Here is a 15,563-nt window from a genome sequence, read left to right on the forward strand (position 1 = left end):
GTGCGCAGGCTCTCTCTAGTTGCGGGCAGTGGGGGCTACTCTTCGGTGCGGTGCGCAGGCTTCTCATTGCGGTGGATTCTCTTGTTGCGGAGCACAGGCTCTAGGCACGCGGGCTCTAGAGCACAGGCTCAGTAATTGTGACGCACGGGCTTAGCTGTGCTGCGGCATGTGGGATCCTCCTGGACCAGGGATCGAACCCGCGTCCCCTGCATTGGCAGGCGGACTCCCAACCACTGCACCACCAGGGACGTCACAGTTCAATCTTATCTGCAAACAATGTGACCAAACTCAAAACACTGTTCGGGACAAGATCTCCATGCTGTGTAGTGAAAATTCCATACAGAGAAACACATCTACATGTGCTCATTCCCCAGCCAAGTGTCTCAGCAGGGATTCTCAGAGTTAATTAATTTAAATTCCATATTCACATATACGGCAATCCATCAAAACTGGCTTTGGGATAACTCTGTAGCTGCTGTTATCCATCCAGCTGCTTCAAGGATAGAGTGGTATGGCCAGGTCTGGCAGGGGCTCCACTACACACGGGACATTGAAGGGGTAATAGATGCTTTCTTGGATGTACTTTCTGGCGGCGATTTCCTTATGCCAGTGATCCCTAAACTTTTAGCCATACATCCTTAGGAGAATCTGATGAAATCGGCTAGACTCACTGCCAAGAAACACACATGTGACAAAACTTGGCATACAATGATCAGACCTTGCGTTATATAGCCACTTGCCCTCCCTGCTTCAAGACCTGCAGCCTCTGCTTTCCCATTCAGCAGGCTGCTCTATTCTGTATACTTGACACATTTTTGACCGGAGATGTATTACGGCCACAGGCATTAGTTTCTGCAAAAATCCCACAGTCAATAATGTGCTCAACTACCTTTGGGTGAAGGGGGAGGCACAAAGCTGGATAAAGGACGAGCCAGGAAGCTCTGTGATGAGAAGTTTAATGGCTCAACCCCAAAGGGAAGATTTCAGTCCTTTCATTTCTCCATAACAGATCATCTAAGATAGGCATTCCAGCAAACTGGAACAGATCCAGGGTTCAGAGTGGTCGCCTTCAGAGGGGACAAGAAGTGGTTGTCCAAACGTAGAAATCGTGCTGTTTTGCTGGACCTCTAGGGGGAGCTGAAATAGTGCACAGGATGTGTTTCTTCCCACCTGAACTGTATCCAATTTCTCCTTCTTTTGTTAACAATATTCCAAATTTTCTTTGGGAAATCAGTCCTCCCGTACTTTCAAGCCACTTGGTTCCCACAAAGCTGACCTCAGTCCCCTTCCCAGAGTCGTGCATGTGACCCATGCTTGGACCTTCACAGAATTCTTATTCCTCCCACCCTGCAATAATGATTGGTTCTCCCAGAAAACCCAGTGAGTTTCAAACCCAAAGTGTGTTAAAACAGTTGTGAAAGGTAGGTCCCCTGGGGTTTCTAACCTGGTAGTATGTAAGCCTAGAATTGCTGGGGCTCATCTTTCTGCTTTGACAGGAAAGTCTGTCAACACAAAGGCAAGCAGGGCTAAGAAAAGGAGAGTGTTTGAGTCTATGTAACATCATTTGAATCCCTGGATCCAGTTGTGCCTGAAGCTAGTTACTGCAGCACTTTGGAGTTCAATAACCAAAAAATTTCCTTTTTTGCATCTTCTATTGAATAGTTTCTATCAGATTCCTGTCCACATTGCGTGGACCGTTACAGATGCTCTAAAAATGTCAGCTTTGATTACTATTTTAATTTTATTTGTGGCAGTGGAACCCAGCTGCTTAGGATTCTGTGAAGCCACAGAACATCTGAAGTCCCTGGTGTCTACACAGTTTAAAAACACAGCTTGTTCCCAGTTGGGCAGGAGACACTGAAGTGGGTAGTATCCGTAGTCTTTTTAGCCTGTTGCTGAAACCCCAGCTGTGCTCCTTCACACCAAACTACTTGTACGATTGTTGGTAAACCTTGATTTTAGAGGTTGATTTTCAGGCGGGCAAGTGGAAAGATTACGAGGCTTTGAGGTTTAAAGTATGGTTCAAAGCATAGTTCCATTCTTCATCCAGCTAAGTGTCCCTGGTTGAGTCATTTCCTGAGTTTCAGAGAGGATTAAAGTATGAAGATGATAATACCTTCACAATCTTTGTGAGGATTAAACATGATGAGATGTGTAAAAAGCGGGCACAGAGCAGACACTCTACAATGGTAGTTATCATTGTTGGGGCCATCCTACCCCCAGACCCCAGCCTCTAGTTACCTTCTCTTAGCCTCTTCATATCGAAGGCGCAATCTCACCTTCTCCGCCAACTGATTGTTGCTGCTGGTGCCCAACTGGAGGAAAGAACGAGTCGGGAATTACATGGCTATTGTGGCCAGTGCTGAGCTGGGTTTCAGGAGCTCATGAGAGACTTGACAGCTTGTGTGGGAAGTAGCTAAAATTAGTCCCCAATTACTGAGCTGGCTGTGTGAATTGCAGGGAAGCTAGTTAGGGGAAAAACACTTTCTTTCCTTAAGGCACAGGAAGAGCCCCAAACTCAGACATTTAACACTTCTAGAAGAGAAGCCGAGGGCCCAGAATATCGTCTTGCAGCCCCAAATGGCTTGGAGCCCATTCAAGCACCAGAAGCATGGCGGACAGCTGGTCAGGAGGAAACATGGACAGCAAATACACAAGATGGCCATTCTGGGCGTGCTGCGGAGGGGGCCCACCAGACACTCAGGGAGCCTGCAGTCAGGAGTGCAACACTGAGTGAGTGAGAGGAAGGTCCCAGAACTTGGAAGAAGGCACACAGTTCCTTCACAAATACTTCGGCCCACAGGTGGCTTGTAGCTGGACACATGGGTGGTGTGGGGAAGGAGAGCGCAGCCCCGTTTGCCATGCCACGCTCTGTCGGGAGTGGCAAGAAGCTACAAGGCTCACCCCATCAGACGTGAACACAGCTTCTCCTCACAAGTGGGACCGCGACTATAGAGACCAGACAGAATAGCATTTAGCCATGGAGGCTGGTTCATTCAGTGTCACCTGCTCTAGGAAAACAAAAGCTCTTCAAAGTTATGGATTGCCGTGGGTCAGTCCTGCTCTAAGTGTATCAGGAGCGACGTCTGGGACAGCACTTGCACTATTCATTACTCGGACTGGGCTGAGCTTTTGAACTGGGAGGCAAGCAGCTGTCTGAAAGCTGTATGCATTGTTTTGGGGTGAACAGGAGGGAAATATCCTGCTTCCCAGCTGGTGAAAGAACAACAGAATGGCGCTGCAAATTAGCACGAAGGAAACCAGAGAAAGACGCCTGGTCCTTCAGACATACTTTCTGTGCAGCATCTAGAGATGCATTCACGTGGCCAGGGAGTCAGTGCTGGCTTTTTTCTCCACATCATCATCTCATGTCATCCGGGGGCCAGGAGGTCTGCAAGAGAACAGAGCTCCAGAGGGCTGAGTTAGCAGCCAGGCCCATAGACATTCACCAGCCAGCTCCTCAGGTGAGTAACAAGAAGGGTACTCTGTCCCTTGGGGGCCCACAGCAGCACACGCCCGTCTACTCACACTTCCTGAGATGTCCGTCTGGGAGCTCACATCCAGGTACTGTTTCGGCAGCGGGAAACCGGAACTCTCCAGAGAGCTGCTGCTGGACCACAGGTCAGAGTGAGACCCTCTGTCGGTGTGGAAGCCGTCCTTCAGCATGGCGAGGCTCTGGAACGGAGGGCAGGGTTGGCGACGCACCCTCCTGGGAGGGAGCTCTGGGCCTGTCACTCTCTATGAATCTACTAGGAACCCACGCTCCCCCTAGACATCCCACGTAGCCTGTAAAGAGCTACTAGTGAGTAGGTACCAAGCACTGGGCCAGGCCCTTTACATGGGGTCAACCAGTGTGGACACTGGCCCTGGAGACACACGGACTGAGCTGGAACCCCGCCCTGCTCTGCTACTTCCTAGCTGGGTGGTCTGAGCTTGTTGATGAAGCTCTCTGTGCCTCAGTTTCCTCTCCTGCAAAATGGGAATAATCACGGGTCCTATCTCACAGGGCTATCATATTGATTAAACGAGATGACCAGTGTAAAGCACTAGTTCAGTCAATACTCAGTAACTGTCAGCTCTACCATGATCTGATTTAATCCTAACCACGGTCCTGCGAGGAGTAACCTATGATTATGCCCCATTTTATCCACGAGGGAGTTGTTACAGGGAGAAGCTGGCAACTGACAGAACCAGGATTTGGTTTTGGTCTATCCGGCCTGGTACTCTTGACTGCTAAACACGATCGGAGCATGCCTCCCTGTCTGCTAATGTCTTGTCACTGGGCTGCAGTCCTGGGCAGGAGCTATGAAATTATTCTGTTTCTCACAGAGTGCAAAGCTTCCTTCACCAACTCATTTACAGTGTCTCTGAGCTTGACTGCTCATCTGCCGATGGGAATGAAAACAGAATATCTCAGAGGTCAAGGAGGCAGTTCCTTTGAGGGTAGGTGGGATGTACAGGGGTTAAGAGAATGGGCTTCTGAGTCAGTCGTCCATGGGTTTGAATCTTGGCTCTACCACTTACTCTCTGATCTGTGCAGTCTTTTGCTGTATGGTGGAGATAACCTAGCACTGATGTAAGGGATAAGTGAGGCACAGTGCTTGGCACTACTGCCTGAGAGATATTAAATCCTATCTGTCATCCTTTGTCACTTCCCAGCACAGAGATGGAACATGAAATGAAATGCTTATAAAGATGCTACATTTTGATGTCGAGGTAATGTTGAAACCACCTCCCTCCATTTGGTTCTGTGCAAAATAAGCCAGATGGCTAAAGCTAGTGGCAAGGAGGTGGCCTTTAGACTAGACCAGAGGGCTCCTGTTCCAGCTCTGCCATTGACACTAGCTGTGTGACCTTAGGCAAGTCACTTCATGCTTCTGAACCTCCATTTCCTCCTCTATAAAAATGAGACTAACAGCCCAAGAGAACTAGTGAGGAGAACTCACAGATCTTGCAGCATGTGGCAACAGCCCACATGAGTCCTGGCATAGGAAGGTGCTCAGGAGACACTGGGGTGGGGCCCACATCACTGGGAACTCTCGTACCTTAATGAGATCTTGCTTTTCCTTTTCTCCACAGGTGATGGCCTTTTTGATGGCTTTCGTTTCTCTCAGGACAGCCTGCGCTTCGTCCAGCTTGTAGCTGCCCTGAGCGTCAGACATTTTCTTATCGATTCTAGGAGACAGTCAACAGGAAAGGTCAGACAGACAGAGGTAGGGCGAGGGATGGGGTTTCCCCAGAAGAAAAGCATAGACCATAGTGCTTCAGTCCTGGAAGAAGTCTCCTCTCTTCCCTGCATACCCTTCTTCCCCAGGTCCTGCCTATTGGATAAGGCACAGAAGGTTCCTGTCAAACTGCAAATGTGCCATAGTGTGGGGCTGCAGAAGCAACACCATTCTTGAAGTCAACTCTTACAGGAAGCCTTCCCTGATTACATCTTTGAGTCCTCCAAGGCTGGGCTAGGTGTTCTCATAACACGCTGTGCATAGCTGTGACACTGCACTCAGTATGTTGTGCTATAATTAATAATTTATGTGGTAATGTCCTAGACTTGATCCGACAGGCTTGATATGTTTGTGTAGTTTTAGTATCTGGCATGGAACAGTCCTTTTCTTCCCCCCCTTAACGTTATTTTGTTTTATTTTACTTTATTTATTGAATGAAAGATTCTTTAAATTCTGTAGTACCTGATAATTTTCAAAAGTTTCACCCACATGATTTCATATAATCCCATAATAACCCTTTTATCTCCCTACCTCTATACTGCCCCTTCCCCCTCCCCTCTCCCCACTGGTAACCACTAGTTTGTTCTCTATACCTGTGAGTCAGCTTCTTTTTGTTTTATTCACTAGTTTGTTGTATTTTTTAGATTCCACATGTAAGTGATATCACACAGTATTTGTCTTTCTCTGTCTGACTTATTTCACTTAGGATAATGCCGTCCAAGTCCATCCATGTTGCTGCAAATGGCAAGATTCCATTCTTTTTCATGGCTGAGTAGTATTCCATTGTATACAGTATATATACCACATGTTCTTTATCCATTCATCTGTTGACAGACACTTAGGTTGCTTCCACACCTCAACAATTGTAAGTAATGCTGCTATGAACGTTGGGGTACATGTATCTTTTTGAATTAGTGTTTTTTGGATATATACCCAGGGGTGGAATTGCTGAGTCATATGGTAGTTCTGTTTTTAGTTTTCTGAGAAATCTCCGTACTGTTTTCTACAGTGGCTGCACCAATTTACATTCCTACCGACAGTGTAGGAGGGGTTCCCTTTTCTCCACATCCTCACCAACATTTGTTATTTGTGTTCTTTTTGATGGTAGCCATTCTGACAGGTGTGAAGTAATAGCTCATTGTGGTCTTTGATTTGCATTTCCCGATGTTTTGCAACGTTGAACATCTCTTCATGTCCTTTAATCTGGCTCTCTTAACCTCAGGATTCTTGGGGCTAGACTCTTCTTTGTTGTCGGGCTGTCCTGTGCGTTGTAGGCTGTTCGGTAGCACCCCTGGTGTCTGCCCACTAGATGCTGGCAGCATCCTGACCTTGAGTTCTGACAACCGAAAATGTCTCCATCCTTTACCTCATGTCTCTTGCGGGAGAGGAGCAAAGTCATCCCTGGTGAGAACCACAGGGATGACTTTGCTCCTCTCGTTAATGGCCACAGGGAAGGAAAGGTTAGAAGGATGCAGAACTCCCAGCCCTACCACTTAGTAGTGTGACCTTGGGCATGGCCCTCACGCACATGGAGCCTCAGTTTCCTCCTCTGAGAAAACCTGGATAATGTCATCTTGCCCGGCCCGTGTTCACAGAGCTGTGAGGAAATGACAAATGGGATAAGGATGGAACATCAGGTGGGGAACTAGGGAGTACCAGGCAAATGTGAGGAGTTAGAATACTTCCATCCTTGGGAGCTTCCCAGCTGATCCAGGCCCTACACACAGGTTCCTTCTGATGGGGGACGATAGGAGTAAAAAAGCGAAGGGTAACGGTGTCGTTTTCTGAAGGTCAGACAAATCAGAGGTGGTGGGGAGCCCAGCCCTCTGGGGAAGGAGGGCTGTGCTGTGGAAAAGGTTCTGAAGGGCAGAGAGAAAATTTAACTGCTTCACACTTTCATCAAAGCCTAGGGCCGCGGTTTCAGTTCCCGGGGAAGAAAAGGAAGTTTTACAGTCTACGGGAACACCACAAACCCATTATTTCAGGATGAGAAACCACTCATAGGCATTCCTTTCTGGTTTCCTGCTAGAGGCCAAAGTGTCCTGGGCTAAAAATAACCTGACTGGGGAATCACAGGTTGCCATCCTGGCCTCATTGTCGGGGGCCTGTGAGCAGGGGAGTGGGTTGGTAGGGGGTGGGGGGAAGATGCGGTCTCAGCTCGGCCCTCCCCCTTCCGTTATTTCAGCCTCCTCCGTGCTGGGAAGACAAAGCCCCAGTTATGTCTTCCCACTAAAAATAGCCTGTCTGTCCCTTTCGGGGACTTGGGCCTGGGCAAGCCTGCCCGGTCGGCGAAGACTGGTCTCAGATTTAGTTTGAAAAATTAGTCTACAGGGAGCTTTTTCCCAGCAGAGCCGAGTGTCTGGGACCGGAGGTGGCCCTGCCCCAAATGGGAAAGTGGTGCAGGGGAGACGCGGTTTGCTTGAACAGGGCTGGGGGCTCTGGGGAAGGGTTTGTGCCCGGCTGTCCTCTGCCAACTGGGGGAGGGTGGCTTTGAATCCTCAGGAAGGGACAGATGTGGTCTGTCTGCCGGGCCTCAGGCTCCTCAGGCACCTTCTACCTGATGGCTCTCGGCGGCCTTAGCAACCCAGCCTCTGGAATTTGGCTCCAGAGAGTAGCTGGGAGAAGGAACACTCTTAGGACTGGGGAGCGGGGGAGGAGAACAAAGGGTTACCATTATGCACCCAGTGAATGAATCTTTTTTTTTTTTTTTTTTTTTTTAAGGGAAAGAAAAGTTGCGTGGTTGGTGGTAAGGAGAGGGTGTGTTTTAGGATTTCCAAATTACACAGCTGTCCTTTCTCGCAGCACTTGGGAGATTCACACACCCGGCAGCCACAGGGCAGCCACAGAGACGCAAGGCGAAGGCTCTGACGGCGGCCGACTCCTCTGGGACTTGTCCAGACAACCCTCACCTGGGCAGGGTGGCCCTGGGGACATGCAGAAAGATGCTGTCCTGCCCTCCTCCTCCCACAGGGCTGGTGGGCCTAGACTTCCCTGTTGATGAGGGCTCAGGGCAGCTGACAGGGCCAAATCCCAAGCTTGGGGCTTGACTTTTCTTTTCAGGCTCCTCTACAAGGTATGCTTCAATCCTCAGCCACCTTTTTGCTTTTTAGAACTGGGTTTGCTGACCATGAAGTGAACAAAGGGATGAGTTTCAGCTTCCCCCAGGTTCTGAAAAGAGAGGAGGCCACGAAGTGACTGGGTCATCCCCCACTAGACACTGAAAAGGGTCCCAAGCGAGAGGGTAAGGGGCCTGATGTCTTCTGGGTCTGGGGAGGGGGTTATCTGGGACGATACCAGGAAGGGAGGTATTAACCCACGAGCTTCAAAATCCAAGAGTCCCGGGTTCCAAACCAAGCTCTGACGCTCCCAAGCTAGGGGGTCTCACGGGTCTATTTTCAGCCCCATCAGTGAGGCGGAATAAAAACTGCTCTTAAAGGGAGCAGAGACGAGGAGACTGGTACACAAGCACATACCCAGCGTGGCCTCGAGCCCAGGGAGGACGCAGAGTTCATCTGAGTTCCTTCCTAAGCGCAGGCAGGCAAGTAGCTAGAGGTCACCAACCCTCTTCCGCTCACTGGGCTCTCCCTATGTGCCAGGCAGAGTCACGCGCTCCATGTGGATTTTCCAATTCAATGTTTACAATAACTTATTTTTCAGATAAAGAAACAGGAGCTCAAGGGGGTTAAGCCACTTTTCCACGTTCCCAGGGAACTGAGATTTGAACCTAGGCCATCTGTCCCTTGCGGCGACATCCCTAACCCTCTCTGCCAAGGTGCCCATTAAAGCAGAATGGTTTCACTTCTTCCACAGTGAACACGGGGGCCGGCTTCCGGCCAGGAGTGTGGGTAGCCAGAGCAGCGATGCAGTCTTATCTGGGCCCCATATCAAACGGGCGGGCGAGGGAAGGGGAAAGAAAGGAGGCTTGTCTTCGGGGTTTCAGCGTCAGCTTACCAAGCAATAAGAATTTTCAATGCTGCTGCAGGGTGACAAAGTGGTAAAACAGGTTTGTGGAGGATAATGGGAAGTGTTTTAATCAAAGCTCCAGAGGATCCCAGAGTGGGGAGTGGGGAGGCGGGAGAGGAAAGGGAAGGGCACCTGCGCTGAGAGGGAGTAGCCCTTAAACTATGTGCTCAGAAGCTGCTCCACTAAGGAATTTTCTGAAGTCACAGGACTGCCCTCAACTGTCCTTGGCACCACTGATGATTACGAAGAAGCATAAAGCACGGCCCCTTGTCCTAATGAGACTAGGACCCGGTTTGGGAGACGGGATTGGTATATGTATATATACCTACCGAAATAACATATATCTACATAAACACAAATATATAAACACAAAGCCATAATATAGAACACAAAAAGGTACTCTACACAATCTATAATCCAAAGCCATACTTCCTTCTACCCTGTGTTCTGGGATAGTTGTGATAACTCACCCGGGTGGGGGAGGGGTGGGGTGGGGTTTGGGGAGTGGGGAGATGTGAATAAGAACAAACCGGCCCCTCGACTGGTGGTCACAGTTTGCTCGATTAATTGGACTTGGAGACAGACACCCAAAGGCTCGGGGCTGTGGCCACAGAGGGGTGAAGAGTGGACTTAGGTCCAGGGAATGAGGTAAAGGTACAGTCAGGGCTTCCCTGGTGGCGCAGTGGTTGAGAGTCCGCCTGCCGATGCAGGGGACACGGGTTCGTGCCCCAGTGCGGGAGGATCCCAGATGCCGCGGAGCGGCTGGGCCCGTGAGCCATGGCCGCTGAGCCTGCGCGTCCGGAGCCTGTGCTCTGCAACGGGAGAGGCCACAACAGTGAGAGGCCCGCGTACAGCAAAAAAAAAAAAAAAAAAAAAAAAAAAAAAAAAAGGTACAGTCAGGGAGAGTGAAACAGCAAGTGTCTACAGAAGCTGCTGTCTGTACAGAGGTGGCCTCTCTGGGAATCCAAGTGGATGTCCCTTAGAACAGAGAAACCTACTGGCTGTACTCCTTGGAGCTTCCACGAGGGCTACCAGGCACCTCTGTAATGACCATCCCATAAGCCCATCAGATGTACTGAACATGACTCAATGCACAAGTCTCGATGATCCCCCTGGTTAACAATGACAATAAGCTAACTCTTAGGGGCACTGACTATGTGCCCCATTATCCCCATCTATACAATGGGGTCAGCTAAAAGAGCACTGCTTATAGAGTTGTGATGAGGTCACCTGTGCAGAAACACTGAAAGTCCTCCCTGGCACAGAGTATCTGCTCAACAAATCTTAGCTAGTATGATCATGAGAGTGACAATGAAGACATCTTCTCTAAGGCAACAACAGAGCTGTATCTTGCTTGGCTGCAAGTCAGCTTCTAAAAGTGAAAATTACATTTGGTCAAAGTTCTGGAAACCCCTGCAGTCACCCATAAAGCACAGCATGCACGGCATGGTGCCCACTCTCCTAATAATTCGTTTGTTGTGGAAGAGATCCTTGTTCCTTCTGGGGAGCTCACTAGCTGAAGTCGTTGCTCACTTTTAGGGGCCATGGAAAGAGGCGGTTTTGTTCGTGTGCGTATCAGATTCTCCCGGAGCTACTGGAGGGGATGAGACTGCTGCACAGAAATGCCCAACGATGCTTGTTTCTCTGACCGGCTGGCAAAACTCAACTGAACGGAACAGACTTTAACGGCTTCGGGAATTCAGAGGACGATGAGAACCAGGTGGTCTGAAATGATTCCCCTTTTCTCTTTTCAAACCTCAATGCTGGGTGACAGTAAATGCCAGTGGAATAGAACTGGAATCGAATGATTAGAGAGCCCCATTTCGAGGAGGACGGAGAGAGACTGCAGGGGAGGGGGACAGAGAGGACAGGAGGGGAGCACGGCTTGGGGGCAATCCCCATGCCCCACACTGCAGGGTGGACTTACTTCTTCAGTGTCTGAAAGCCACGCTCTTTGAACTGTAGCTCCTGTTGGAGGTGAGCCATCTCTCTCTTCAGCTTGTTAACCTGGATGGCAGAAGACCACACACGGGGCTGGGTCAGAGGTTGGTATCAATCCAGAGTCCCCCACTGCCCCTGCATAATGACTCAGGTCAACATCCCTCGGGCCCCCCTCGCTGATGTTGCCTGGGTGTCAGCAGCTGCGCATTCGGTTGGCATCCCAGTCCAGCTGTCCTGCAGGTCATTCCTAGCCGCCCTTGCGCCAGAGAAACAGGAAGCGGACAGGAGCTGGCTAACCTCTCTCGTGCCACCTCACCTCTGTGAGCCGCCCCTTCCTATTCTGACAGATGAGGAGAACAGCAATTTCCTGGGTCGTGCATTACTTAAGGCAGGCACTGGATATGCTACTGCATGGAGGTAAGAGGCAACGTGGTAACTTTACAGGCAAGACACGGCCAGGGAGCCAGCTTCAGCCTGCAGGATTGCTTTGTTTGGCTTGCAGTGCTATTGAATTTTTAAAAATTAGTTGCTAATGATTAAATATTGAGATGTTTCATATACTTGGCCTAGATATACAGTTCTTTTCTAAAAATGCTGGAAGATCTGCCAATGTAGAGCCTACGTTCCAGCATGGCCATAAGAGCGTAGGGCTGAAATTCCACTATTCCTTTAGACAGGGCCCACCCCCTAGGCTACACAGTCCCCACTACTCCCTACTGCCTCACTGCCAGCCCCCGCCCCCCTTTCATGTGTTCTTGCAGGCATCTGAATTTGTAGGACCTATGTGAAGGTGCACTAAACCAGTGTTCACAACACTGACTTCACCTTGAGCAAGTCGTTTAACTGCTGATCCTCTGTTTCCACATCAGTAAAGGGGGAATAAAAATACCTCTCCCCCTAAGGTAATCAGGAAGTAAGCAAATACAGTACTGCAGAATAAGCAGTGGTTAGCAAGACAGCATCTTTTTTTTTTTTTTTTTTAAGATCTTTTTGATGTGGACCACTTTTAAAGTCTTCGTTGAATTTGTTACAACATTGCTTCTGTTTTATGTTTTCGGTTTCTCGGCCGCTAGGCATGTGGGATCTTAGCTCCCCACCTAGGGATCAAACCCCGGCCACCTGCATTGGAAGGCGAAGTCGTAACCACTGGGCTGCCAGGGAAGTCCCAGCAAAATAGCTCCTTACACTAAAAACTTTAAAGTAAGCCTTGAGTCCCTGTGACCTTGGGCAAGTTACTTAGTCCCTCCCCGCCCCCACAAGCCACTGTCGGCTCATCTTCAAAATGCAGATATTGGCAGTGGCTACTTCGTGGGGCTGTCTCAAGAGCACGAGGTAGAACTCATGCAGCATTTAGGGCTACTCCTGGTATAGAGTGAGTGCTTGAGAAAGGGTGGCTGCTATTACCATTACTATTACAGAAACGATGGCTACTACTGCTACTACTGTCATTATTTAGAAGCTTGTTAGTCAGCACTGGCTGCCACCGCCTGGTTGAAGCATCTCCTCTGGTCTTGCGGGTGGGCTAGTAGCCTAAGGCTGCCTCAGTGACCCCCATCAATAGTATAAGCCAAGAGGACCTACCCGGGATTTTGCTGTGGCAATTTCAGCCTTCAGGATCTCAGGGTCATACTTAGAGCTGGATGACGAACCGGAGACCACTGCAAGGAAAAAGAAAAAAAAAAAAATCTATAGAAGAAACACATTTTGGTCAAGTTGGCTTATTTGGCCATCTAGGTAAACCCAGAAAGGAATGACTATTAGCGAGCAACCTGAATGTCCAACAAAGGGGAATTTGTCAAATAAATACGGTACACATATAAAACGGGGACTATACAACTTAAGTGATTTAAAACGATGGTGCTGAAGGATACTGAACATTTGGGAAATGTCCAAAACTTACTGTTATATAAAAATAATTTACAAAAAACCACAAAGAAGGAATAAGTTAAATTTGTAAAATATACACAGTTAACAAACACACACACACACACACACACACACACACACACACACACACACACACACACATCTGGAAAAAGACCAGAGAGAAATATAGCAAAAAGATAATACTGCTATCTAGAGAGATTTGAATGATGAATAACATTCATTTTCATCTTTGTATTTTTCTGTCTTTGCTACATTTTCTAACACAAACATACAATTTTTAATCAGAAGGAATTACTAAAAATATTTATTGCACTTTACAATATTAATGTACATTTGAAAAGGAAAATAAATTACCTGTAACGCTATCACCCTAATACAATTACCTTCTCTCCAAGTTACCATCCAACGTTTATCTACAGTTCTATCATGTACAGTCATACCTCAGAGATACTATGGGTTGGATTCCAGACCACCGTAATAAAGCGATTATCGCAATAAAGTGATTATTGCAATGAAGCGAGTCACACGAATTTTTTTGTTTTCCAGTGCCTAAAAGATCTATGTTTACACTATACTGCAGTCTATTAAGTGTGCAATAGCATTATGCCTTAAAAAAGTGCATATCTTAATTAAAAAATACTTTATTGCTAAAGAATGCTAACCATCATCTGACAACGCCGGGTTGCCACAAACCTTCAGTTTGTAAAAACCACAATCTGTGAAGTGTCGATGAGGTATGCCTTTAGCCGTAATCTTACTGCGTTTTAAAAGTAGTATTTCTTTGTGTCTTGATAAAGGATTTTAAGGCTTACAAAAATGGACACAACAGAGTGATCCATTTAAAGTAAGGAAAATGAGACAAGGGACAATGAAAGTGAGGAAGCCAGTGGCATGAGATTAGGGCTCACTGCATACCATGAGGTCCCACTTTCTGACCGGCGGCCACAGACCTGGCTCTGAGCTTTCTACCTGCTGATGTGAAGAGGAAAATCGGCTCCATGGAAGAGTCACTGTGTCTTTAAGGTAAACACAGCCCCACTGTGCAGGAAAGGGACAGTCATTCTTGGGAGACAGGCCAGAGAAGCGTTCCTCCCAAGTCCTTAATCCCATAGTCTGAGCAATTTCATCACCTCCCCTTTCCACTTAACATCACCTGCTGGGACCTGGATTTTTCTGAGGCTACAGAGGCTTATTTGGAGATTGCTAGCAATTTTCAGTGTCTGGAGGTAGAAGGGACAGTCATGAAGGGGATGCTGCTCTGCTCTTTGGATTTGATTAAAATACCTGAGTGGACCTTTTGATTATGCATAAGGAAAGTTAAAGTTAAAATGGAACACTGGGAAGTTTGGGAAACAAAACTGCCCTGCATAGTAACTGACAAGTCATTCTGCACCATGGGTAGCATCACGTCTCTGCTGAGTTTGCAATGATGGTGGTAATGAAGAGAATGAGGATGAGGATGGAAGCCAGGCTTTACCAGAAGAGATGAGTGGCCGGAACACCTGAACAGGGAGGACCTCGCGGACCTCGTCGTGAGCATGGAACAGGGACTCCAGACACATGTTTTGTTTCCAATTTGAAGCTTTCATTTTCTGCACTCTGGTCTTTGCTGGACTTGGGGATCTCAGGGGAGGGACCTAGCTGGATCCATAGCTGGAGGCACTGACTTAAGCAAATTCCCCAGATAGGCACTTTTGGAAAAATTTTAAGGTAATTAACAATCGTTATCCACCGATTGGCAGTGCAAACATGGTAAAAAGACAAGAAGAGTCATCAGTGAGGAAATAAGATGGGGATACAGCTAAAAAGGGGGGTGCCCGTTCCGTGAGCACCCCGTCCTGCTAACCACCCTGCTCATCGGTGCTGCTGGATGGGTGGTCTACACTAGGGGGAAGTGCTGAGGGGAGTTGCTAGCAGACTGGGAGAGCCTGTGAAGCATGGCAAGTCCTGACCCTAAGAAGGAGAGGCTCGCCGTGGGGATCAGCGCTGCCAGGGCTGATTGTGGAAAGTGAGTGTGTTCCATGGGCACATTTAGAAACCTTCCAGGGAAGGGAACCCAAAAAAGAACAGACTCTGCCAACTGGGCCACCAGGGGCTGGAATTATTACCCTTTGGAGAATCACTGTGAAATGCACTGTTTATACCCAAAGCTGCTCAAGTGGGATGTGGCCTGTTATTTTATTTTTTTTGCGGTACACGGGCCTCTCACTGTTGTGGCCTCTCCCGTTGCGGAGCACAGGCTCCGGACGCGCAGGCTCAGTGGCTATGGCTCACGGGCCCAGCCGCTCCGCGGCATGTGGGATCCTCCCGGACCGGGGCACGAACCCGTGTCCCCTGCATTGGCAGGCGGACTCTCAACCACTGCGCCACCAGGGAAGCCCATGGCCTGTTATTTTTTAAATAAACTTCTTGTTGAAGTGAAAAATACGTGCGAGAACGGAAAAGTACACAAATCATGTGTGCAGCTTGATAAATTTTCACAAAAGAAACACACTCAAGTGACCAGCACCCCAATCAAGAAACAGGTCATCAGCTTCCTTTCTGTGT

The 15,563-nt window shown here is 48.4% G+C and overlaps 1 protein-coding gene across 3 annotated transcripts in view; it reads right to left on the reverse strand.

The window, feature by feature from the left end:
• The window catches only part of WWC1 (WW and C2 domain containing 1), a 154,169-nt gene that overhangs the window by 42,286 nt on the left and 96,320 nt on the right, over window positions 1-15,563 (reverse strand). For all 3 annotated transcript variants that reach the window (XR_004349208.1, XM_032626785.1, XM_032626784.1), the window contains exons 4-8: window positions 12,711-12,787; window positions 11,116-11,195; window positions 5,046-5,175; window positions 3,529-3,675; window positions 2,242-2,315 (exon numbers count right to left, since the gene is read on the reverse strand). Coding sequence is in view for 2 of the 3 variants with exons in the window: in XM_032626785.1 (XP_032482676.1) it covers window positions 2,242-2,315; window positions 3,529-3,675; window positions 5,046-5,175; window positions 11,116-11,195; window positions 12,711-12,787 (508 nt within the window). In the remaining variant the exon portion in view is untranslated. The remainder of the gene's footprint in view (window positions 1-2,241; window positions 2,316-3,528; window positions 3,676-5,045; window positions 5,176-11,115; window positions 11,196-12,710; window positions 12,788-15,563) is intronic.

Source organism: Phocoena sinus, chromosome 3, assembly GCF_008692025.1.
Source record: "Phocoena sinus isolate mPhoSin1 chromosome 3, mPhoSin1.pri, whole genome shotgun sequence".
Taxonomy (NCBI): domain Eukaryota; kingdom Metazoa; phylum Chordata; class Mammalia; order Artiodactyla; family Phocoenidae; genus Phocoena; species Phocoena sinus.